This window comes from Ursus americanus, chromosome 3 (assembly GCF_024610735.1).
Source record: "Ursus americanus isolate L20-20 chromosome 3, mUrsAme1.1.p, whole genome shotgun sequence".
In the NCBI taxonomy this organism is placed as follows: domain Eukaryota; kingdom Metazoa; phylum Chordata; class Mammalia; order Carnivora; family Ursidae; genus Ursus; species Ursus americanus.
The window spans coordinates 84,332,410-84,359,126 of NC_142129.1; the positions used below are offsets into that span (position 1 = coordinate 84,332,410).

At 41.7% G+C, this 26,717-nt stretch overlaps 1 protein-coding gene across 1 annotated transcript in view; it reads left to right on the forward strand.

Annotated features, from left to right (window-relative positions):
• Positions 1–26,717, forward strand: part of LHFPL3 (LHFPL tetraspan subfamily member 3) — a 527,398-nt gene that overhangs the window by 359,936 nt on the left and 140,745 nt on the right. Inside the window, exon 2 of the mRNA XM_045793666.2 lies at positions 10,052–10,288. Within this exon, the coding sequence (XP_045649622.1) occupies positions 10,052–10,288 (237 nt within the window). The remainder of the gene's footprint in view (positions 1–10,051; positions 10,289–26,717) is intronic.

The window sequence follows — 26,717 nt, forward strand, 5'->3', positions numbered from 1 at the left end:
CCTCGAGTTCAAAGCGAAACCACCTTCTGGGCATTTCACTGGCAGGTTAAGACTGGGTTAAATTTCATTTTAGTCAAGGGAAGTCATTGTTCAGATTCAAGCGTTGTGCAAATGTCACGCTGGTCAAGGTTTTATCTATAAACTTTTGGCTACCGCTTTCAGAATTTGAAGTTGAAAGAGGTGCGAAAAATTTTTGACAGAACATTTAACACACTGACTTCTTTTACCCTCTCTCGACCTGGTTTTTGTCCTACACTTTTTTGGATACCTACTGCCAATTCAATTCAGTTTCTCTGGGGAGTTTCGTGTTCTGAGGCAGCAGCATCCTCTGTAAATACATAAATTACCGGAAGAGCTTGCCATAGATCGGTCGAAGACTAACATAGCTCAAAGTATTTATTTTCCAAAGTGTGGATAATTTGTTTTGAGGGAGCAGCAAAGAAAATGGAAGCCTAAAAACACATTTTAAGGAAACTCTGCTGGGGAAAAGGAACAAGACATAAAGAGGGGGAAAAAAGGGAATTTAAACAGTTTGCCACAGTTGTCTTTTTCTTTAGATTTTTGTTTGTTTAAATGTCATGAATCGGTTCCTCTGAGTCCACATAACCTTGATCTTAAGCATGCAAGGGGCAAGGGGATGGGAGGGCAGAAGTGACACTGAAGAGAAGCAGAGGAGACGTAAGGAAGAGTCCGCTCGCAGATTTTGCTATCCAGAGCCCCATCACGCTCTGCCCTTTTCAATGTGGTGGGAAAGTAATTCGGTGCTTGGTCTAGATCACGTCTGTCCTGAATGATATTATGAGTCCTTTCTGCAAAGAGAATGACAGCACTCTAGAGCTTATGCCACTGTTCTTTAACTGTGTAAGGACCAGGACTGGTGCAGAGGGATATGTAGATAAAGAAAGGTAGGGAGGTAAGTAGGTAGATAGATAGATAGATAGATAGATAGATAGATAGATAGATAGATAGATAGATAATCAGCTAAACTGTGAAAAAGCACAGCCTGGGAGTCTGTTAGAAATGTGTAAATGTGTACATCTGATCACCCCTTGGAAGTGAGTTCTATCCTTACAAAAGATGGTCATCTTTCTTGCACTTGGTTCTGCTTCTGACATTTTTGGCATGCAATATTTAGTTTTTCCATATGTTTCCTTAGAACAATTCATTTTTGCCATTTGAGGTTCTAAAGTATTAAAATGTTACTTCAGGAGAGTAAAATGAAAAGTGAGCAAACAAACTCATAAATACAGAGAACAAATTGGTGGTTGTCAGAGTGGTGGGGGGGAGAGGCGAAATAGGGAAAGGGGATTAAGAGGTACAAACTTTCAGTTAGAAAGTAAGTCATGGTGATATCAAGTACAGTATGAGGAATACAGTCAATAATACTGTAATATCTGTGTGTGGTGACAGATGGTGACTACACTTATCGTGATGAGCACTTTCTAATGTATATAAATGTCGAATCACTATGTACACCTGAAATTAATATAATGTATGTCGACTGCACTAAAATTTAAAAATATAAACATAAAAAAGTGAGCGAGCTGTGTAAAAGAAAAGCTTGCCATTGGGGCCAATTTTTCTTTTCCAGAAAGTGTGTAGAAATGGGCAGTCTGTTTCCAGGGGTCCGGCAGGCTTGGGAGAACTCATCCTCACTGAGGTGGCATTTCGTTGCTCTTCGAGTTACCCCTTGTGCTGAGAGACGAAATCCTGGTAGCCAGATTGGCAGGAGATCCCTGACCTTGTCCAGTGGCAGCCAACAGTGACTTTCCCCAAGTCCCGCGTGATGAATCAGGGCGGAGAGCGAGTATGCCACCGTCTGTGCACCTGCTGTGCGGGAATACACGAGCCAGTTTCCGAAGCATTTCTCCGCGCTCATTATTTCCCATAATATGTGGATGTATAGGGCATCAGTGAGCATAAATTGATTCCTAACTATGAGTAATATAGGGAAATAGTAGGTAGCATTCAGTGATCTCCGCTGGCCTCCTTGTTTCACAGATAAAATAGCCACAGTACAACAAGCCACATGGGAAACTGCTGGCCGGGTAATTATTAGTCTGTGTTGCTTTGCTGTCGGGGTTATCCTGGCTCCAGCAGATTTTGCTGAGAGAATGGTGATATGTGTACTACAAAGGGTTCTGTTCAAATGGTCGTGGAGAAAGAGAATCTATTCTTCAGACCCTGTGTCTGAAATACAGTGTAGATTTTGGCACATGAAAATGTTGGGGCTCTCCTGCAAACAAACAAACAATTTCAGACACGTTCGTGACCTGCCGGCACCTTCAGTTATGTTTATGAAAGTGCTCGTTAAAACGATGTGTATTAAAAGCCAGAGAAGTTACCCAAAACTTCAATAGAACCTAATTTTTACCCAAAGCAGATATTAGGTTACATACAAGTAACCATGTATAAATTAAGAAGGTACATATGTATTCATACATATATTTATACATATAATCTCAAAAGGAATATAAGAATATAAGAGTGTTCTTAAAGAACACATAAGAATGTCTGGCTGACACATAGCCAACTTAAAATATCAAGCCAAAAAAATCAAGCCAAAAAATCAGGGTGGGTTTTCTTGTGAAATGTGTATAAATCCAAATATATGTGTATTTATGTAGTAAAACCTCATTAATTCCCATTCCATGCATGTAGACTTTATAATTAATGCTCTTGGCACTACATATAAGATGAAATACTGATTAGGTAATAGTAGTGTAAACAAAAGAAATATTTATACATATAGAAACTCACAGTTTCTAAGTATCGTTTTAGTAGTAGCTCTCGTACTCAAAGAATAAATGTCTAATTATAAACACCATGTTAAGCACTGCCAAGATTCTGTAAGTGTTCTTAGTACTGAAACCAATGTTCTAAAGTGATTTCATGTTGATTATTGTTAATAAGGGAAGGCTAATAGCATAGTTGGTGTTAAAAGCATGGATTCCAAAACTAGACTGTCTGTCTGATTCAGATCTGGCTGTTCCATCCGTGGGCTTTGTAGGACCTTCAGCAAGCTATTTGAAAGTTCTGTGCCTCAGCTTCTTCAAATGTAAAACGGAAAATAATGTTGGGGTTGACTGAGAAGCAATGAATGACAGCCTTCTGTCCCCCCTCTGCAATGGACTGGATTTTTATGTCTCCCCAAGATTCATAGGTTGAAACCCTAATCCCAATGTGATGGTATGAGGAGGTGGCGCCTTTAAGACGTAATTAGGTTGTGGGCGTGGAGACCGCATGGATGATTAGTGCCCGTATAAGAAGGGGCAGCGAGCGACCTAGCTTTTTCTCCACCCTGTGAGGATACAAGCCAGTCATCTGCTCACCATAAGCCAGCCATGCTGGTTCTCTAATCAAAGACTTCCAGTCTCCCAAATGCGGGGAACTTCCTCAGCTCTGAACCCACTGAGAGAGAGAATTGGCAGCAGGAAACCGAAATATCCCCTTATTATGAGAAAGATGAGGTTGAAGAAATGGCCCTGGGTCGCTCGGCCAAAAGGACTTCCTAAGCTGCTCCCTCAGAATTAGGCCTACTTAACTTCCTGCTCCTAGACAGCACTGGAAAAGCAAGCCCGCCCTGTGTCACATCCCAGCGCAGAGCAGTGGAACACGGGCCTCGTGTAGGCAAGCAGCTCCTAAGGTAAGGTCAGGAGGGGGCTGGGCCCGTCTGCCCAGATTTGCCTCTGGGAAATCACTCCATCTCCATGGAGAGGAATAAGGTGTGGGATAAGGGGCCAAGAGTATTATAGGAAAAATCCCTCTTTGTGGAAATTAGAAAAGCCAGGAACATGTGCTCTCATGTTTCTCTTGGTTTTGAGGATTTAAATGAGATGATGTGCTGTGCAGCCCCACTCACAGTGTCAATAATTATTAGCTGTCATTATGTGTATTAACTATGTCACTATCAAGAGTTTAAGAAGTTTGTTTGGATCCAAGATACACGTCGAAAGCCTGGCTAGTGAACATTCTAGAGATCAGAACCGCATTGTGTTTTTAAGTCCTAAATCCTGATTTGTGTTACATTGACTATTAAGCCTCAAATTCTGGGTAAATTAGCAAGTGATGTTGTACCATTAATGGTTTTTCCTCTTGTCTGGCGTCATAGTCTGGAAAAGCTTTTTCTCCACTCGGTGGCTCCTAAGCGCAGGTGTGGGCAGACTCCTGATGAGCCCCTTCAGCTGTGCTCGGGGCGCACGGTTGATTCAGCACAACGTACAGAGAGCTGTATGGCTCTTTACTCCGCAGTTAGGGCTGAGCGGGGGGCAGCGTAGGGGAGCTCTTATCGTCGTCACACACCCTGTCTGACGCTTCTCTTCTGAGAGCCCAGTGCTTATTTACACTTTCTCTTGCCCTGCTTTCTAAGGGATGTGGTACCTTTTGTGGTATGACCTCTAGGTAAACGCTCATAAAATTATACCGAGTTTACGACCAAAATTTATTAGGAGTCCCTTTGTTTTCCCCACCGGACTCTAATCCACAGTATTCCGTGTCCCGGGCTACCTGGCAACTACGTTGTCCGGAGGTACACTGAGGTGTACACCGGTGTATAAATACCGTAGCTCCGGTTTGTGGGCTAATGAAGAAGCTGTGGGAAGGAGCGCCTCTCCTTTCCCAGGTGTTCAGAGTGACAATCACGTGACGTTCCCGCGAGTAGCGAGTAGCGGGGCGGCTCTGGCTGCGTCAGCTCCTTCAGTGACCACATGCCTGCATAATTGTGGAGTTAAGTGAATGCCGGTTCGTTTTTTTCACCACGTTCCCCGTGAGTGCTTCAGCAACATGAGGCAATTTATCATGCTTTTTGTGCAACAGTGCGTAGACTTTTTAAAGAATGAATTTAGACTTCCTCTTCCTGTCCAAAAAATAAGCCATTCTCAGGTTCAGAGTCCTGGTCAGGAGAGTTGGACCAGCCGCGTGGGCATGCCCACGTGACCCACATCATAGTCCTGCCACCCACCCCCACCCCCACCGCCCTTGCTTTTTTCATCTTGCTTAATTTTCCTTTGGAGAAAGACCCAATTAAAAACACTGGTGGATTTTTCTAAGGACGTTTCCTTCACAGAGCTTACATTCAACTCTTTGGACAGAAAACTGGCAGAGCAATTAGCGGCTCTAGGGAGCTTCCAGTTGTTTCTGTAGTATTTCAAAAGAACCCACTTTGGGCATCCGCAGCCTTCAGACCGAGGGTTCTTTTAGAATGTGAATGCTTCCTAACCATTTGGAATACGCTTAAAATTGAAATCAACAGCCCTGTCCTCACAAGGACGTCTTCATTATGTGTTCTAAGTCAGAGGATGTCATGGCAGCATACAGTAAGGACACGGGTTTCTTTCCATCATCGTTCTCTATTCACCTCCAGCTTGTGAGCTCTTTAACATTCAAAAAATGTTCTCTGATATACTTCCAGAAAACCTGCTGCTGAAATGAAGGAATCTATCGCTCCAAGTAAGTTAGTCATTTTCTGGGTGACATTCTAATAAGAAACCATTTTGGGATAATAGTCCAATTGGAACTAATTCTCCATGTATTCCTTTTGGTCAGGAAATAGCATGTCCAAATTAATCAAATGTTACAGTGCCTTGTGTATTCTAATGTTTAGTATAGTGATGTGGCTCCATCTTCTAGGATGATCAATTTGTAAAGCGTTGGAAATAATTATAAAACCAAGAGGAATATTTAATTTTTCATTGCCTGAGACATTAGCCTAGGATCTTGCAGGTACTGCCTAGGATTAGGAACAGCTGTTGGCTTCCACTGGCTATACACATCATGCAGGTTAAGAAGGTTCTGGTTAATAGGGTGCCAGAAAACAGAATTTATTATAGTACTCAAACATTAATGCAGAACACAGTAATACCTTTCCAAAGAAATATCAGGGCCTAAACTATTTTAATGGCTTCAGCTAATCTTAAATACACATAACTTTCGGGTGACTTCTCATTTCAAAAATAAAACAGCCAAGTAGGGGAAGTTTGGATGGGAGGAGAAGAAAATATATATTTTGATAATACATTGTCGGAAACTAAAGTTTTTTTACGTAATGGCCATGTGGAAGCTCAGCTTTCAAAAGGATAGGATTCATTTATTTAAAAATTGGATTTGGGGGGCCACCTGGGTGGCACAGTCATTTAAGCATCTGACTTTTGGTTTCGGCTCAGGTCATGATCTCAGGCTCCTGGAATCTGGCCCTGCATCGGGCTCTGCCCTCAATGCAGAGTCTACTTGTCCCTCTCCCTCTACTCTTCCCTTCCCTGTTCATGCTCGCACATGCACGCTCTCTCTTTCTCAAATAAATGAATACATAAAATATTTTTTAAAAATAGGATTTTAATCACAGATTTCACTTACAAAGTTTTAAAAGCTTTTAAATGCAATTGAGCTTCATTTTTATTATTCTGTTATAAAGCCATTCAGATTTTCAGAACAGATACATTAGAAGAAGACCAAATGTTTCGCTGTAAGAGAAGGCCAGCAAGAAGTGGGTGAGGCATCCAGGATATATTCCAGCGCCCTGTGGCCTACAGGACACCTGGTGTGGAGTATCCTTACTGGGGGGAGACCTAAACATTTTTCTCAGGAGGCCGGAGCCCGAGCCTGTCAGCCCAGGTTTTATCCTCCGATTTCTCTGAACAGCTGCTCCCTTAGCCTATCGCAAATAAGAATTGCATTTCCAAAATTCTGTGTTTGTAACTTTGAGCCAAATACCCATTGCATAAAATAAAGCACAATTGCATGCCCTCTCTTCTCAGATTTATCTCGTAAAATTTGATTAAGGAAATCCTATCCTTTGAAGATAGGGAGCAATGATAGAACCACTCCCATTCTCCTGTGGTTTTAGTTTCAGATTAATTCTGCCTCTCTTTTTATCCTAATTTATAACTCAGTTTCCAGAAATGGAAACTTTAAAGGTTGTCTATGCTCAGTGTAAAAAGACCTTGAGAAAAGATGTGTTTATTGATGTCACCATTGCACAAACAGCCTGTTCCAGTGAAGTTGTCCTGCAGCGTCCAATAACCTGCCCAAACCTGTGTCACTTGGTGATTTCTATTAAGTTTCGCTAGAGTTATAAGTAATATAATAGTGTCATTCTCCAAGTGATTCCATTCATAAAGGAAAAATACTTGGCTTTCATTTTTTCTGTGTAAGAAAGTAATTTTCTCATATATAAACATTTAATGTGTAAAAAAGCATTTAGAATATTTTTAAAAGCTTCCAAGTAACACAAAATTTTTAGAGATTTTTCTCAACTGTGTGGATTCAAGCATTTTGTGTGGCTTCCCAAATAAAGTTAATTTTTGCTTATGGAAACCAAACTTTTTTTTTTAAACACACAGATCATCATTGCGAGAAGGGCCTTGGAGAGCATGTTGGTATTCAGTGCTAGGAGATACAGAAGGAGTAGAAATTTGAAATATTTTGAAATCATCGACTTTTTTTAATTGTGTTCTCCTGAGTACATGTAATCTGTTGTCTGATTGTAACAAAATTGGCTCTGTTGAATCTTCCCTTTTAAAGATGAATCTTTAACTGAATTTGTGATGTTGGGTAGTTGTGATATTGAGTTCTATAAACTATATGTTGAAGTATATTGTTTAGGTGTTATAATTCATTTATTCATTCATTTTACTTTCTCATTCAAAAGTATGTTAGTGCCAGCTATCTACAAGTTACTGTTTTAGGTGCTAGGACTATGGTGGCTTACTGAAGTTTCCTTCTTCAGAAAGCATACAATCTGTTAATTGAAATACTTGTAAACAAATAACAAATGTAAAAAGCCACAATGACTCTAAGTAGGTACAGTCAGAAGCTACAGGGGTTCTGAGAAGGGCAGTATTGTAGGTCAAGAAGAATTCGAGATGGCTTGCCTTGTGGAGGGGTTGCACCTGATCACTGAAAAATATTTAAGAGTGGACCATTTAGGGACAATGCGGCAAATACTCGAGGCAAAAGAAAAAAAGAGAATGACCCCAAAACTTGGTGCATAGACAGGGAGTCAGGTGTGGCTCAACCCAAGAGAAATGGAGAGTCTAAAGGGGAGGGGGACTGGGAAAGTAAGTGGGGGCTGGATCGTGGAGCGTTTGGATACCTAAGACATCTGCATATTCCTCAGTATCAGTGAGGGGCGAGGGGGTGGAGCCTCCAAAGGTTTGGAGCATGATGGTCTCAGCAGTCATATGTGATCTGGATTAGAGTGAGGTGGACTGAAGGCAAAGGGAAGTTAGGGTTCCTTCTGAGACATAATGAGGTGTAACGTAGGGAAGTGTCCATGACCACTACCTATGCAGAGATACTATAAAATAATGTGAGACCCTAAATCCAAGTTCTCCCAGGCAGTCTTCCTACATGTCACCCCTCTTGGCCTCTGTGTCCTCCACACCTGCCTGTAGAGTCATGCTCCTGTAAAAAATAGGAAATCATGTGTCCACTGCTGGCTTGTTCAAGAGGTTGCAGCTTGCCAGCTTCAGGAATTTTTTGGCCCTGACCATCACACAACTCTATGTTGGTTGTGACATCAGAGTCTTAAGTGGCATGCCCTGGAAACCATAACCTGCCTAGAGGCATAGCCCCTGCCTCCCTTGCAGCCTGAACATGATCTCCATCCCATCACAGATCTCCTGGTTGCTCCGCAAACACCCCAGGCCTCTTTCCAACCCCAGGGCCTTTGCACATGCTGTTGCCTGGAACGTCTTTCCCACCAATTTCACAGGTCTGGTGCCTTGTGTGTTTCTGGCCTTAGCTTAAATATCACCCCCTCAAAAGGCCTTACTATTATTCTTTATCCGAGCCCTTTGTTTCTTTCCTACCTAGTAGTTCAACTTCCAACTATTTTATTTGCATGTTACTCATTTTTTTTGCCTCTTTCCCTACTAAAATATATAAACCATGTCTCTCTTCTTGATTGCTGTATTTCTAGTGCCAAGAACTGTGTCTGACACTCCATAGAAGATCATCAATATGTAGCTGTTGAATTAATGAGTAATTAATGAATTAGTGAATTAATGAAAACACCTGTTCAGAAAGCCCTATATAACCTAAAACTATCCTCCTTTACCCCTAAATAATTAAATATAAAGAGAATAGCAACAAATGGCCACTTATCTTCTGTAATCTGCAAAGTGACATATTCTATAAAAAGTGTTCATAGGATTCCCATAGTGATATTTGGGAGACAGAATATAAGTATTCTGCTTATATTCCTGAATTTCCATTAAAAATTCTGGTACCACACCATGTTGCAGGGTTTTTCAGCCTTTTTAAAAATGAAATAGAGATTAGAAAAGAAAATATCAGGGTGCATTGCATCTGCTAAGTATAGTTTCAAGAAACCTTTCAGTGTGTGTGTGTGTGTGTGTGTGTGTGTGTGTGTGTGTGTGTAAAGAGGTTCCAGTATGAAATTATTTTTTTACTATGAGTCCAAGTCAATATACACTGGGTATTTTCCATGTTATCCTAACCCCTTCTCTGGCTGCTATCGAACTCTTCAAAGCCAGTGTTGAATTGTCATTCTGCAGTGTTGTGATTCCTTATGATTTATTTGCAATGGAAGCCTTCCCACAAATACACACCAAATTTCAAATTTTTAGTATTTTCTTACAGATCAACATACATTAACCTCTCTCAGAATGCTCAGGCTTGCAGCAAAAGTGTTCCCAGAGCTGCAGGGCTAGGCTGCTTTTAAGTAAACTAGGGGAGGGGAAAAACAAATACTCAGGGTAGGACAGTGGTAGGGTTTGCTATTCTTTAAATCAAGAATTTGAGGGGTGCCTGGGGGGCTCAGTGGGAATCTGCCTTCAGCTCAAGTCATGATCTCAGGGTCCCAGGATCGAGTCCCAAGTCGAGTCGTGCTCCCTACTCAGCGGGGAGTCTGCTTCTCCTTCTCCCTCTGCCCCTCCCCCCTGCTCTTGCTCTCTCTCACACTCTCAAATAAAATCTTTTTTTTTAAAAAAAGTCAAGAATTTGAAGCAATGATTTGACACACAGCAGTATTTGTTAAAATAACATTTATGTTAACTACTTTTTTTTTTCCCTCTCTCTCTCTCTCTCTCAGCTGCCTGCCTTGTGCTTGGCTGTATGATTTTCCCTGATGGCTGGGATTCAGATGAAGTAAAACGGATGTGTGGAGAAAAGACAGACAAGTACACTCTTGGGGCTTGTTCGGTCCGCTGGGCGTACATCCTGGCTATTATTGGGATTTTGGATGCTCTGATCCTCTCGTTTCTGGCATTCGTGCTTGGTAACCGACAAGACAGCTTGATGGCAGAGGAACTGAAGGCAGAAAACAAAGGTAAGATGGCTTTGGGGAACTCTTACCTGGCGCCTCAAGCACGTCAAGTACAGCGCTTCCCTTGTGGGTCTAACGTGCTGCGTCTTTCAATGCTGTCTGGTTCATAGACTTCCCCCTAGACTCAACTCAAGAAGTCTGCGCAGTGAAAATGTAGGATTTTCACACTTCAGCTTTCTAAGGCTCTTGGAGTCCATGATTGTGATTTAAATGCGTTTTTCCAGTTTCTTTTTCCCTCCCTAAGTTAATGGCTAGGATATGGCCTTTTTTTTTTTTTTTTTGGTCTGCTTGGTTAGAGAGTATATCCTCTCCATGCTTTCTGCTGTTTCCCAGGTTGAAATAAATGCATGGGAGAGCTCATAAAGCCATCTACAAATGTCTTTATTAAACTGTTTGCAATCATTTTATTTGAATTCAAACTCTTCCTTTCTGAGAGAAGACACCATATTGGCCCTAAAAAGTTACAGTTAGGGGTTTCAACAGTTAACTAATTGACTGAATTTTAAATGTGCTATCTGGGTGGTGAAAAGTCCTCCTATTTCTTTTCAAAAAGAGAATGTCTTCTGAAACACAAACTAGAATAAAAAATAGGACATTGACTACTGAATGATATGAGACTATTACAGCGTGCCAGAAAGAAGTAGCAAATCCTTATTCAAGATGAATGTCCATTTTCTTTCCAGACTTTTAAGCCAAGTGGTTGGGGATGGAATTTCATCATCTCTGTCTGTTGCAGACTTAGATTTATTTCACTGTTTTTGTCTTTGTTATTTTTAACTTTAATACTTTGGACTTATGTCAGCACCTTCAATTGCGTAGTCCTGCTTCTCGTTTTTATTTCTAATTGCAAACTAAATCCATCCTTGAATTAGGAAATGTAGCTTACTATTTCAAGTAGTTGCTAACTTCAAAAACTCTTTGCTGCTTCAACAGGCCTCAAATAGAAGTATGTATTAGTGTCTACAGGAATGTCACATGTAATGATAGTGTAGCAAGCTTTATATTTAGACCGTTGCTGTTGATGCTTGTAAACTATGAACTATAAAGAGAGAAAATCAAGAGGTCTGGGAAAGCACAGTCATCCTCGAGCTCTTTATCTTCCTGATTTATGGACAAAATACATACTAGTTTACTCAGTTCCATCAAAAATATTCTAAACATGGGGCAGCTGGGTGACTCAGTCGGTTGAACATCTGACTTGATTCTGTCTCAGGGTCGTGGCATCGAGCCCCATGCCAGGCTCTTCGCACAGCGTGGAGTCTGCTTGTCCCTCTCCTTCCCCCTCTGTTCCTACCCACATGTGTGCGTGTGCTCTCTCTCTCTAAAATAAATAAATTCTAAAAATTAAAAAAAAATTCTAAACACAAAAACCTTTCACAAGGGAGTAGTGCTTTCTAAAAACATAATTACTTCCCTCTCACAGTTGTACTTTCTAGATAAAAAAAAAAAATGACAGGAAGATAATCATTATGCTTTTTAAAGCCTGTTACAGATTTAAAGTGCTTTCACCTGCGCTCATTCATTTGGAACCCTAGTCCAGTCTCTGTAATCTGGTGGATGTACACAGGTCTCTGTCCAGTTAGCTTCACTTCAAAGTTAATAAGAATAGCTCAATAGCAGAATAAATTACTTCCCCCTAAGGAATGAATTCAAGAACACACCACTTAGTTCTGCAGATGGTTGATTTCTACCACCACCTAATAATGGACCAGAGTGCTGTTTATTCTCTGTACAATTTAAAGTTATACTGAGAACGCTTAACTTTTCAGACATCCTTTGACCCCAAATAAGGAAGTTCAGAAAAATTTTTGAAAAATAACAAAACCGGGAACATTTTTTACTTTGCAATGGAGAATTCTAACTTCTGTCCACGTATAAGAGTGACAGCAATTCTGAATTCATGCCTCAGAAAGAAACGGCTAGGATTAGAGGATAACCCCCAACAGTTTCCAAAGTGGGTCTTGTCTTCCACTGGATTCAGTTACATGGTGATGTCTGATCCCTTTGGCTGAGGTTTTCATTTTAAAAAGCATTTTCCATTCCAACACCTGGTTAAAAGTGTTGATGGGAAAGGAAGTCAAAAGAAGCCAGCATAGGGGCACCTGGGTGGCTCAGTCTGTTAAGCATCCAACTCTGGATTTTGGCTCAGGTTATGATCTCAGGGTCATGGGATCAAGCCCCATATCAGACTCCATGCTCAGCAAGGAGTCTGCTTGTCCCTCTCACTCTGCTCCTCCCCCACTCTCTCTCGGTCTCGCTCTCAAATAATTTTTTTTTTTTTTTAAAGAGGCCAGTGTAAGGTCTGGGGACTATCTGTGTGTGATTTTTCTGTGTTCATCATCTTCATTTGTTTGTATCACCCTTGCATGAGTCTGTAGTTCCTTCCATCTGGTTCCGAAGGGCCCAACTCAGTAGCAATTCATCTGTATCAGATCAGATCCAGTGAAGTAGCAAAGAGCATCAGGCCGTGCTGAGGAACATTTCAGTCATACCACATTTTCATTTCACAGTCGAAATTCTTTCCTCTGAATTCTGAGAATGTATCAGCCGCTCTGTTGTATAGACATTTCAGAGCCTCCTGCGACAGGGTCTGTATAAAATCAGACCAGAAAATGTAATCAAACCTACATGTTTCTGAGAAATGGTACAAGACTTGTAGTAGCTCTACAAAATAGCTTTTATGGTTTGGTATTATTTAAACATTTGGTTCAGTGTTGAGACTTCCAAAGTTGGATTGTTTGGGAGAGGACCAGTCAGTGATCTTGTGTGTTTGTGTACGAACAGTTTCACTAAACAGTAGTTTAATTGCTTTCAAGTGCGGCGCAAGAACCAGAACTACCATCGCTGTTACTTTCTACAAATCCTAAGGGAGGAGAGATCTGATAAGTGGATATAATTTGTGAATACGAAATTGATTATATTTAAATAGGTACTTTTACAATTTGTAGGGGTGCATCGATATCACTTTTCACTTATTGAAACTATTATTTTGCCTATTCTTTTTCTATCCCTTGGTAGCCAAGGCTTCCTTTGGTTTTCAGAGCAGTGCAATGAGACAGAGGCCAATCTAGCTCACAGAATTTTAGAGGAATTTACTAATTCTACGTTGCTTGTGGTATCCTGGAAGCAGACAATACCATGTCTCCAGTCTTGGCTCAAAAGAGTAAAACATTCGTCTGTTCTGATATACATTACATTACTGCACACACTACAACACCTTTTACAATCTTCTCATTGTATGGTCTGCTGACCATGCTAACAACCTACATCCTATAACAGCAGGAGCGTTAGAGAGACTATACCTGGAGGTAGAGCGTATGCCCCCAGTTCCCAGAAGTTTGTCCTGAGGAATCTCATGATAGGATCATACTGTCATTTTGTGGCTTTTATAATTAATCTAACAACACACTTTTCTGTGTGCCTGGAAAAGCCACCAAATGGGTTCACGTGTGCCCCGTGTCACTACAGTAAGGATACTGCTTAGATCCATCAGTCCTGCCTCACACCCTCTCCAATGGATAAAACAAGAATCGCTGTTACATAAATCCTACACTATATGGAAACAGAAAGGAACTCCATTCTAATTTTTGAGCTGTACTCCACTCACAGATTCCTTAAGGGAATATAGGAGGCTACTGAGCCATAAATTAACCATCACAAAGGTACGATTCAAAGGGAATACAAGGGAAAAGTACACGGGTGAGCTCTCTACGTAGACAGACCACTGCCTGTTAAGATAAATTTCCAGGGAACTCTTCCCCAATCTCATTAGAACATCTCCCTTCAAAACCACCTGCAACATTTCTTAAGCATTTCCCAGGAGTGCAACAATAATTGAAAGAGGTCTCTGCTGAAATTTGTCACAAATTGTAAAATGGCAAAATTGGAACAAGGGAGTTTCAACAGAATTCCAACCAATTGAAGGCAGCAACTTTGAAGATGCAAGGGTTGTCTTAGAAGGAACTTCTGCAAGGGATAAAGTTAGTCATTTAGTTTGCATCATCCAAGCCCCACAATATTTTCTCATATAAAAAAAATAAAAACTCCGCTGAAAAAACAAAGGGAAGTGAAAACTATTTAAATATCCAACAAGCTTGCACAGGAGTTGGCACGTGTGAGAAAATTCGACTGTGCATTTGGGAAGCCAGCCCTGCAGGCTCTGTGCCGCCCCTGGCTCTGGGATAAGAGCAGGTAGGCAGGTGTTCATTCTTGTTTCGGAGCTCAGCAGTGTGAGTTCTCAATGAGCCAACAACAGGAGGCATTTCACCTTGATATGCTGCTTAATTGCATATTTTAACACACTGAACTGTGAAGTCAATTTAATTATGTAAAATTAAAGTTTCATCCAGATAAAAAGGATTTGAAATGAAAGCTTCATTTTCAATTGCTTTCATTAATTGTGAAAGGATAAATAATTACATTTTCCAGAACTCCTGTGCCACAAATATCTCTTTCCTTGTCAGACACCATTCATAAAGAGGTATGCTTCTGCGTTTGTGCATATGTTCTTTGGAATTGCTGATCAGATAATTGGGTCCTCTCATGAGCAGTTTTAAAGTCACTCTGTCTTCTAGCACTTAAACTGCAAAGGAGAAAACAGGATTATCCATTAAGAGGTGACTCTAGCTACCATTTATTAAGTGGCTTAAGCTCTTTTTAACGCTATAATAGGTGGAGTTAAATTCATTTTACTCAAATAACTAATTGAGAAATCCTTTGGAATTTTGATTTAAGGTGCCACGGCATGCCACGCCACAGCCACACTGTGAGTGGCAGCATGGGGGGGTGGAAAGAACGTGGGCTGCCTGGAGCTAGTGTTGTCTCTGACATGACCTGAGAGCCCTGCCCCCAGATCTCAATATTTCCAGAAGGAAGCTTCCTCCTCTATAAAATGCCAGCTTGTCTAAATGAGTTTTCTTCCAGCTCCAAAATATTCTAATTATGGGGACACCTTCAGAGTTATTCTTTAAAGATGCCCCAAGGGCAGTAAGAGCTCCTGCCCTCAGAGCAGTGACTACATCAAGGGCTCTTAGGAACTTCCTTGCAACGTAAGGGTAACTAAGAGAAGGGAAAGATGAAGGTCAAGGGGAAGGTTGTGTAGGACGCCCAGGGTGTATCTCCTCAAACAGCATTGCCACACCCCCATCATTTATACCACCAGGAGGAAGGAGTCAGATTTAGAAACTGGCCCAGGGCAGAAGCACCTCCTAGCCTCACTAATTCCCATGTTATGCGGTGCCCATGTGGACACCTTGACAGTGAACAGAGCCCCGATCAGAGAGAAGAACTTTGTTTTTGGTCTCAACTTCAGCACAAAGGGTCATTAGGACTTTGAGCAAATCCCTAATAACCCAGAACTTCAGTTTTACCTTCTTTAAAATGAGAATAGTAATACCCAGGTCTTCGTCCTCCGTAGGATTGGTAGAATCCAGTGAAAGCATGTATGTGGACACAATTTATAGTTGATAATATCTATGTAAGCTTTACTCATTACTAATCATTTGTCCTGTATGGCATCTTATTTGATCTTGCAAGAATCCTGTGAGATAGCTATCATCATCCTACTTTTACACATCAGAAACTGAGGCTCAGAAAAGTTAAATACTTTATCTAAACTTCCACAGTTGGGAAGGAATGAATGCAGGGTTCCCAAACTAGTCATGTTTTTCTACCATACAAGATGATGGAATCATTTTTTTTAAAGATTTTATTTATTAGAAAGTGCACAAGCAGAGGGAAGAGGGAGAAGCAGACTCTCCGCTGAGCAGGGAGCCCGATGTGGGGTTCGATCCCAAGACCCTGGGATCATGACCTGAGCCCAAGGCAGACGCTTAACCAACTGAGCCACCCAGGTGCCCCTGGAATCATTTCGTAAAATATTCTGATTCTGTTGCTTTCAACTTGACCAAGGAGCCCTGTACAAGTAAAGAGTTTAGTCTTATTTTCATTTGGTAGCCTTTAGATCATGTTAAACAAAAATCTAATCTACTTGAGAATAGACTATTCCCATGTTGGTATATGGCATTTCCATTGTCATTTGTCTCAAGGTATTTTTTTCATTTCTCTTCTGATTTCTTGTGTGACCCACTGATTGTTCAGTAGCATGTTGTTTGATCTCAAATGAGAAATAGCCTTTAAAATTGATCCTCTCACTTGACCATGTAACTTTATGAAAACCTAGTGAGGAAGATCAGGAAGCCCCTGCAAAGAGTATTAAGCTCTTTGAACTGTATCTTTAAAAAGGCCATAGTGAACCCCCTGTTTCCCGGTGGGGTTAGTGTTGAACTTTGTGGTCATAGTTCTTATATTACCTCTTCACAGTCAACCGAAGTGAGCCATCTTGCTACTCCTTCATCAGCTTGCAATAGCCGCCCTTGCCCAGATTCCCGTCTGCCTCTCTGGACTCTTTCTGCGGAGTTTCCTAAGGGGCTTCCTCCCCACCTCTCCGCTCTTTCTACCTGTGCTCACTCTATAGGTTATCTTATTGGGTGCCATGGCTTGAAGGGGGTCATCATGCTAATGACCCCCAGGTTTAATCCACCTGGACTTCTCCACTGAACTCTGGTCTCCCATACTCAACTGTCTACTTGATACCCTTTCTGAATATCTACTTAGCATATCAAACTTAATATTTCCACAACTGAGCTCCTGATGTTTCTTTCCTCCCAAAGCTGCCACCTCATACATTCTTCCCCATCTCGGTTAATGACCGCCTTATCCTTCCAGCTGCTCAGGCCAAAACTTCAGTCATTCTGGACTCTTCTCTTTCTCTCACAGCTCACATTTAACCAATCTAAAAATCATGTCCATTCTACCTTCAAAATATAGCCAGAATCCTCCGACTTCTCAAGCCCCCCCACTCCTCCATGGCTGCCATCTTGTTTCAGCAGTCATTTTAAGACCCTCCTATGTGGTTTCACAGTTCCACCCGTGCACCCTTTCAGTCACATCTCAATAGAGCAGCCACATGACGCTGTTAAAGGGTAAGTCAGAATGGGCCAGTCCTCAGCTCAGCACCCTCCAGTGATGGGATGATCTCAGTCAGTGTAGAAGCCAGAATCCTTCAGTACAGTCCACGAGACCATGCCCATCTGCCTCCATCTTTGCACTCTGACCTCCTCTCTGTCTTTTCCCCTCATGTCCTCTGCTCTGGACACACCAACTTCTCTGTTGTTTCTCAAACACTGAGATGGGACAGTCCCATCTCAGGGCCTTTGTGTTTGCTGTCCTGTCTGCCTGAGATGCTCTTCCTCGAAATCCTACAGCTTGCTCATTCATCTTCAGGTTTTACCCAAACACCACCTTCTCAATGAGGCGTTCCCTGGCCAACCTCTCTAAAATTTCACATAAACGTGTAGTCCATCTGACCCACCAAATGGTTTACCTCTTTTTCTTGTGAATTGTCTGCCCCCAGAAAAGCTCAACAAGGGCAGGGATTTTTGTGTCTTGTTCACTACTGTATCCCTGGTGCCTGGAAACGTGCCTGGCATCTGTGGGGCTTCAGTAACTATGTGCTGTGGGAGTGAATTATTGAATGAAAGAACTCATCGATTCCGATCTCTCTCTCATGAGCTCATTCCATTGGTGCATAGATCTTCACCTTAGAAAGTTGTGGTTTTGGTAAAGTTGAAATACACCTCCTTGTAATGACCACCCATTGCTATTCCCTCTTATACTTTATATTGACTTGTTTCGAAACACTTATCATGTCTGTAATGGCTAAAGTTGCACGTTGGCCAAACAGCCTAGTTCCCCATGTCTTGTGGGGCATCTGGAGACCTCTGTGTTGTCACTGTTGTCCACTACCCACCCAAGACACCAGCGTAGGGTGCCACCCCTGGTGAGAAGAGGAGAGACAAGACATCCAGAAGTGTGGTGGAAGGAAAAGAATTCTATAGGAGTCATTCATGAATGTGTTGCTGGAGATTGTCTCCTTCAGTTTACACTCCATGCCTAATGGTAATTTGGAGAACATCTGAGCTTGCAAGATTGACTCCAGTCCATTCGACAAATACATGCTGAGGTCATAAGTGTACCATAGTGTGCTGGATGAGTGAGTTCCCTCTTTGACCAGCACCCAACCTCAGATGATACCCTCAAAATCAGTATGTTCCTCTCAGCTTTCCCCAATTAGTGGACTTGCAGGCAGAAGTGGTTTATGACTCAGAGGGCAAACGTAGTGCTGACTTTGAATGCTCCATCATTAGCCGTTCTACCCCAAAAGACAAAGTGATTTTGATGTCTCAATGATCTTTTCCATGCCTGAGAAAGGACCTCTGGGTAAATATTAAATCAGCTTGAAGAAAGGAAGGAAGGAGGGGAGGGGTAAAAAATAAAGAAACCTTATATATAACAGAGTCATGATGTCTAAGATTTAACCCTACCAATAAATTTTCAGTCAACATTCTGGCATGACTTTAAATGAAGCCTTATGATTAGGTTAAAGCCAGCTTTGCCTTCCCATCCCATCCCTCGCCTTCTCCCTTTTAACAATAACATTATAAGAGTTGAAAACAGGGAGAATCATGACCCTCAGAGACACAGCCCAGGCTTAAGGATTTTTTTTTTTTCTAAATTATAGATCTGCGGCAAATTCTTTTTTCTTTTATAAGACTGGTTCTAATTTCATATCTATACACTCTGGATAGCTTTGATAGGCACCTCAATATTTGAAGTTAAGTAGTGATCAATTGTCTCTTTCTAAATTTGCTGTTTTTATTTTAACCTGTAATACAGACTTGCTCATTAAAGTAAACTTTTATTTCAGGGCAAATCTATTGTTTAAAGCCCATTAACCTACACTTGTGAACCACAAATATACCTCTGAAAATTTTTTCTCCAGCATAAATATACCAAAAGTAGTATATCTTCCTTCTGTTTAGATAGCTTCCCAACAGTGAACCCCTCTATTTCTATCCATCCTGAGGCCTCTGGTTCTTTTCCTTATGCCTTATCAGAGAAGAACAGGTACAAGTGAAATGTTAGTGTTCTTGACTTCATTCTAGTTGAAGCTCCTTGGGTCTCAGCTTCCCTACTCAGATTTGTTTTTTAAGGTACATAAAAATTTCTTTTGGCAGAGCAGACATTTACACTCTTGCTACATGTTCAGTGATTCCATTGTAAGGTCAAAGAACGCAGGGAAAATGTAACCTGTCACTTGTCCCTCAGAAAGGAGAAACATACTTGTTCTTAACATCTGGCACGGTGGATAAGAACACAGCGCCAAGAAAAATTCTGCTGAGATAAATAAATGTGAAGATTACTTGCCAAATAGGTATTGCCTCTGTAATGCCTCACAAAACATAGGACTCCCCAAACCCTACAAATTTCATTTTTTACTCTGAGTCTTAAAAGCAAGGGCTATGTCTTATTTATCTGTTGTTTCTGGTGTCGTAGATCCTGGGACATACTAAGTGCTTAATAAATTTAAGCACTTATTTTTATTGACTCAATTTGGTGAAAAAAACTGTGTAAATATTTAGTGAATGTCCCCACTTCTGTACAGGAAGTAGTTTGTCCCTTACTTTATTGATTGCAAAGGAAATAAATTTGCCTACATGTTACGCACAGATACATGTTTTAAAAGAATCACAGAGTAGTATGTTAGAACAATATACTGTAACTCTGCCACTTTAGACCAATCAGTACACCTCTTTCAGCCTTGTTTCAACATCCGCAAAAATGTCCTGTGCATTTTGTGCCAAGCAATGGTCAAAACTGTGGCATTCAACTCACCAGACCCTTATCGTACGCCTCATGCACGTCCGGCCTAGCGATAGACACTGGGAGTTCAAAAGTGAGTGGGAGAGGCTTTGCCACAGTCTCCCCATTAGGGAGGACATTTAGTGTTAGGTATGAGGTTATGTTTCTGTAGCCCTATCCTATTCTGGTATCTGTGGCTTCACTGTGTTGTTGCCGCCTCTGTCTGAGTGAATGCCACTCCCTGACAGCGGGCTTACTCCAGCACCAGAGAAAGATGATGCCTGTGATAAGCAGAAACTGTTTCCCGAGGACAATTTGACGTATAAGGTTTCATCCATGGAGAGGCTTTAAAAAATCAGCCTTGGAAAAACATTCAAGGGTCTATTAGTATTAAATAAACAAAGGAAGACACAACTATGAAGACATGAAAAATAGGATGGATGTGAAGCAGGGACAAGAAAGATAGGAGAGATGGGAAGTTTTCTTGCTAAAGCATTCATTTTAGAGCAGCCTATTTAAAATCTCAACTCCAGAAATGGCTTTGGGGAGAAGTCCCTCCTAACAGCCAACACGATCCCTCTGGAACCCTGTGGCTTTCCAGCCATCAGCCCAGGGACGCTCGGCAGGGGCTCTATTTATACACCTGGCTAATGTTTTCTTCCTGCTTTACTGCACGCCTCACATTTCGTGGGGAGGAAAATCAGTTTGGCTGAGAAGATACCATCTCCCTAACTTAGCTTGACCATGTCCCCTTTGATGATGCGAAGTGTGAATTCTGGCAGGTACCCTGCCATGCTCTCTGCAAGTCCACATGCTGTCAGAGCCCACGGCATGAGAGTGAAGACGCTGTCAAGGGATCTGGAAGGCAGAGGTCAACCAGGGAGAAAGCAGCTGTGGGGTTAGAGTCAGCCCCCCCCGACGAATGTTCTGACAGAGCCACTAGGTGGGCTGGCGGGAAGCGCGGGCAGGGGTGGCTGGAGACGGCCCAGGTGAGGCTGCAGCCCTCATAAAGGGGCCGCTTCTGCAAAGAAAAGCAGCTATCCCTTGCTCCAGAGAAGGTGACAAGCCCAGAAGTCACACAAGCAACCTCCTCTACCTGTTGACCTGATAGTTCCTCACAGGAGGCCGACCTTTCAGTGTCCACGTACAAAACGAACCAGAAGTCCTCTGATCATTCAGGGAGGAGAAATGCAATTGTTTGCTCTCTGGGTGCTTTGTTTCTCGTTCGCCCACACAAAAAAGAAAAAAAAACTTTTCCTGACCTTGATAAGGGGAGTGCAAAGATCACTTGTAAATCAATGAAGCTCTCTCCAAGTCCCTTTTTTAGGAAAATTTTCTAAAAGCATGAGCAGCTGTTTGTTTTGTTTTGTTTTGTTTTCTGTCTCTTATATTCTTGTGGATTTTTTTTTTTTTTTAGAGTGGGGTTGACACACGGTGACACACAGTTTCGGGTGTACAGCGTAGTGATCTGATAAGTCTGTACTTTATGCTACGCTCACCGCAAGCGCAGCTATGAGCCATCCCACCATACATGCTATTACATTACCTCTGACTCGATTCCCTATGCTGTACCTTCTAGTCCCATGACAGTCATTCCATAACTGGAAGCAACTGGGTGTTTTGGGTTTTTTTGTTTGTTTGTTTAGTCAACTGAGTGGCAGACTTAATATCTTCTGATGTGGGATGATAATGACCTATTGGGGATCTTTGCTGGGGATCAAGCTAAAGGAACATTGGAATACAATCACAGCGGGAGGCCATGTAGAACCGGAAATCGTGTGTGGTTCTGTAGAACCATCTAGAGAGATCTGAAGAGTGTTGGTCCCACCCCAGAGGTGCTAATTCACTTGGCATGAGGTGGGTCCCGGTATGAAAACTCCCCCAGAAGATTCTAACATGCAGCTGGGGTTGAGGACCAATGGGTTCACCCAATACCCTCCTTTTACAGATAAAGAAGCAAGGCCCAGAAAGGGAAAGTAAAGAGCATCTCATCAGTTTGAATTATTATCGTTAGAAATCAGTGGGTTTCACTCTGTAATGGGCTAAATGATCATTGCTGATAGAGTCCCATTGCTGCCTTTTTTAGAGAAAGAGCTCTCTGCCAGCCCCGGGAAATTGATCAGTGCCACCGCTAGCTCTGCGAACGTGGGCAAACCTCTCTAAGCCTCAGTGTCCCCACTGTAAGGACATTCCTAGAAACTGCCTTGTAGAGATTTTGTGCAAATAAGGTAATGCATGTAAACTGTCACAATCTCTGGCACATATCAGCTGTTGTTCTTTTCAGAGTTTTGCTTTTACTTGACAGACACATACGTTGTGCTTATTATGCGCCATGTTTCTGTGATGCCGAGCACATGCCCTAACCACCTCCCCCTGCCCTTTGTTCCTGCAACCCTGTGTTGTCTTAATGAAGGCCTTACTAACATCTAGAATTGCTGCCTCCACATGCTTAAATATGATTTCGTCATCTGGTAGCTTTATGAATGTTTTTATGAAGTCTGATGAGGGTTGATTGTTTGCTTGGTTGGGGGTTTGGTTTTGCGTGTCACCTGCCTACATAAGCCTGTATCTTGGGATGAGTTGGCGAGGGGAGGCGTCTCCGTTTACATTCGCTGCCCAGCAAGCTCACACTGCAGCTGGCTGTGTGCATTCAGTGACAGTTACCAAGGAGAGCCGGTGATTCCCTGATGGAAATGTGACTTGCTCCTTACAGTGTTACTTATTTTCAACCTGGCTAAGAATTACTCCATCACTGCACTGCTGGACAGATGAAGGACAAATACCCTATTGCCCTTAAAATGTCTGTGTATGGTATTTTTCAGAAGGGATGGAGGGAAAGGGATTCCGGCCATATTCTCCAACATCCCCCGAAAGTAGAATATGATCACTTCTGTTCTTTCACAGGGCGATAAAAATGTAGTGCCAGGAGGCTGGCAGTTCCCTGTGTTTGGGTCCAAATATGTCTTTATTTCCCTCACTATAAATACAGCAAATAAAGTCTACATATCAAACCAACGTAAGTAATAAAATTTTTGTTTGGAGTTAAAATAAATTGTAAGATTCTTCCCTCATTATGCAAAAAAATCCATTTTTCTCTGGCTGTTGTCTCCTGCTCTCTGACATGATCTCTTCCCTCAGCAGTTCACTCACACCCACTACGTAACACTGACAGCAAGCCTTGTCATTATTATTATTTGAATAATAACTCTCTGATAGTAACTGTCAAACTTCTATGAGCACAATATTTACCTGGAATGTTTATTTTGAATGGAATGAAGTTACCTGGGATGCTTATTTTCAATGAAATGAAATTCTGGCATCTGGAATCTTCTATTAATTAACTTTATTTTTTAAAATTAGTTTTAGGTTTACAGCAAAATTGAGGGAAAGTGCAGAGAGTTCTCACATACCTCTTTCCCTGTACACACAACCACCCCTGCCATCAACATCCCACATCAGTGTGGCCCATTTGTTATAGTCAGTGAACCAACGTTGACCCTGAAGTCCATAGTTGACGTTAGGGTTCATCCTTTGTGTTGTACATTCTCTGGGCTTTGACCATTGGAATCTTTATTTTTAATAAGCACATTTAAGTACATGTGACGCACTTGATTTGAGGACCACACCTTAAGCGACACTGCTCTAAATCATTTGTAATCATATTAACATTAAAATTATAATGTAATAATACAGAGCCCAATGACCATAGCCAGACCAGCATCCTTGCTTTAGAGTTCCTTTTATGAATATCCTGGCAATCTTCCATGTGTAAATAGGCTCTATTCCAAAAGTTTACTTCTAGATTGGTGTTTTGGAACTCCGATCACATTATTTTCTCATAGAAGGAATTGATGTACGCACCAAATTCTTGGACCTGCCCTTCAAAACTCATTTCATTCATAATGTTATAGGACTAAGGTTATTTTAGCAATCATATTTTAAAAGGAAGCAAGAGAAATGTAAACCCATAAGTTAGTAGACAAAAATATTTTTTAAAAATCTTTGAGAACTGGAGGTATGGTAGGATTTTCTAACAAAACTTCGAAGGACAGGCATTAAGGTAAAAAATACATATTAATTGAATTACATCAAAATAGGACTTCTGGGGGCGCCTTGGTGTCTCAGCTGGTTGGGCATCTCCTTCGGCTCAGGTGGTGATCTCGGGGTGCTGGGATTGAGCTCTGCATCGGGCTCCCTGCTCAGTGGGGAGTCTGCTTCTCCCTCTCCTTCTGCCCCTCCCCCATGCATACTCTCTTCTCTCTCTCAAATAAATAGAATTTTTAAAAAATAAGACTTCTGTTCATGAAAGACAACAAAGACAAAAACTAGGTAACAGATTGGGAGAAGTTGTTTGAAATAGTTCAAGCCAATGAGTATCTAAACTAAGGAATTCCTCCAAATTAATAAGAAGAAATTAAAATCACTTACAAAATGAGCAAAGATAATGAATAGACAATTTGTAAAAGAGGAAGCTCAAAAACTGAACTAGCATATGAAGAAATGTCCCAAATCGTTGGTAATTAGAAAAATGCAAATTAAAACAGCAGTGAGGGGCATCTGGTGGCTCAGTCAGTTAAGGATCTGCCTTAGGCTCAGGTCATGATCCCAGGACCCCGGCATTGAGCCCAGCATTGGGCAGAGAGTCTGCTTCTCCCTCTCCCTCTGCCTCTCCCCTCCATTCACGTTCTCTGTCTCTCTCTCTCTCTCTTTCTCTCTAATAAATAAATAAAATCTTAAAAAAAAAACAGCAATGAGTTGTCAGCTTAGACCTTTTAAGCTCACAGTATTTAAATAAGATAACAGGTGCGGATTTGCTTCCATGCATTGTTGTGGGAATGTGGACTGAAGCAACTGTTCTAGAGAGCAATCTAGTCCAACTGTTAAACATACCCTGTGACACAAACAGTTCTCCTCCTGGATTTATACCCAGGAGTTTCTCACTAGGGTCCTAAGGGACTGTGTCTAAGGATGTTTCCTAAAGTGTTCTTTGTGATGGGAAGTTGCAGAAAATCTGGATGTTCATTATGCAGGGATGAATAATTTGGGGTGAGTGAAAACCATACCATTACGTGGCAGGTCAGAGACAAGAGATTAGATGAACACATAGCAACATTTAATGAAAAAAGGAAACAGATAAGATAGGTAATAAAATATCATTTATGTAGATTGAAATTAGCACATACCAAACACCTATCCACATTGTACAAAAATGTATTCAAATAAAAATGTATACATTAGGGGCGCCTGGCTGGCTCAGTCAGTAGACCCTGATCTCAGGGTTGTGAGTTCACGACCCCCACTTTGGGCGTGGAGCTTACTTTAAGATAGATAGATAGATACATACATACATACATACATACATACCTACCTACCTACCTACATACATACATACATACAGATATATTGGTTGCCTGTGAATGGGGGAGCAGAGTGAATGGGAAATGAGGATAAGGGAATTCACCTAGACGAAGCAATAGTGCAGACATAAAGAGTGGGCTGTCATCGGACTGCTAAGGTTACAACTTCAGCTCTACCGCTTACTAGCTATGGATCTTGGGCAAATCATTTGATGTCTCTTAGGCTGCTTCATACATAAAATGTAGATCATATTATCTATCTTACGGCAGCATAGTGAGGTCTAAAAGATATAATCCAAGTAATGTACTTAGCTCAGTGTTAATATATGTAATGAGTATTCATAATAGAACTCCAGCCTTATTGCAAGGACTGGTTGTGGGAACATAAAGATTTAAGGGTGGGGGTGCCTGGGTGGCTCAGTCAGTTGAGCGTCTGACTCTTGATTTCAACTCAGGTCATGATCTCAGGGTTCTGAGATCGAGCCCCCTGTCAGGTTCTGTGCTTAGCACAGAGTCTGCTTGGAATTCTCTTTCCCTCCCCCTGCTTGCACTCTCACTTTCTAAGTAAAATAAATAAATTGGTTTAAAAAAAAAAGGTAGGAAATGGAGCTGGAGAGAGAAAGGAGATGGGAGAATTGAGGTAGGAACAGGATGGTGATGATTAAGTTGTCCATGTTTCCCATGAGAATCTCATAGTTGGCCTTATTCTCTTCTTCTCCCTGTTTCCTCCCCCTATTTTCTCTCCTACTTCCCAAGAACCAGAGCAAGTCCCACTCTTTGCACCCAGATGACAAAATCAGGTGCGAAAGAAGCCCAAGGAGTAGAAAAGAGGAGGACCTGGGGTGTGGGGTGAGGAGATGAGAAAGCAGGGAACATGCCATTTGATTATTGCTGTGTATAAATCATCAGTGGCTTAAGACCATCATGCATTATTCCTGACACGTCTGTGCATTACCTGGTGTTTGGAGCATCTGGATTAGATTTGTCTGGGGTGTTTCGGCTCCATACATCTCTCATCCTCTTCCTGGAACTAATAGGCTAGGATATCCTTCCGGTGGTGATGACAGAGGCACAGAGAAACCAAGTTCAACAGCAGCAAGACTTCTGAAGCCTCTTCTGTGTCCCAACTTCTAACATCCCATTGGTCAAAGTCAGTCATCCAGGGTGGGGAATTATTGCCCACCCACAGGAGGAAAGCACAGCAAAATGATAAGACAAAGAGCAAGGAGGGGTGAAGAATTGGAGCTATTGAGGCAGTCCACACAGGGAGCCACATACTTGCGCATGACAAGAGAGGGGACACAGCCTAGCTGGAAAGGCAGGACAACTGAACGTCAGGCCTAAGAAGGTCTCTCGCACATACCAGGAAATAC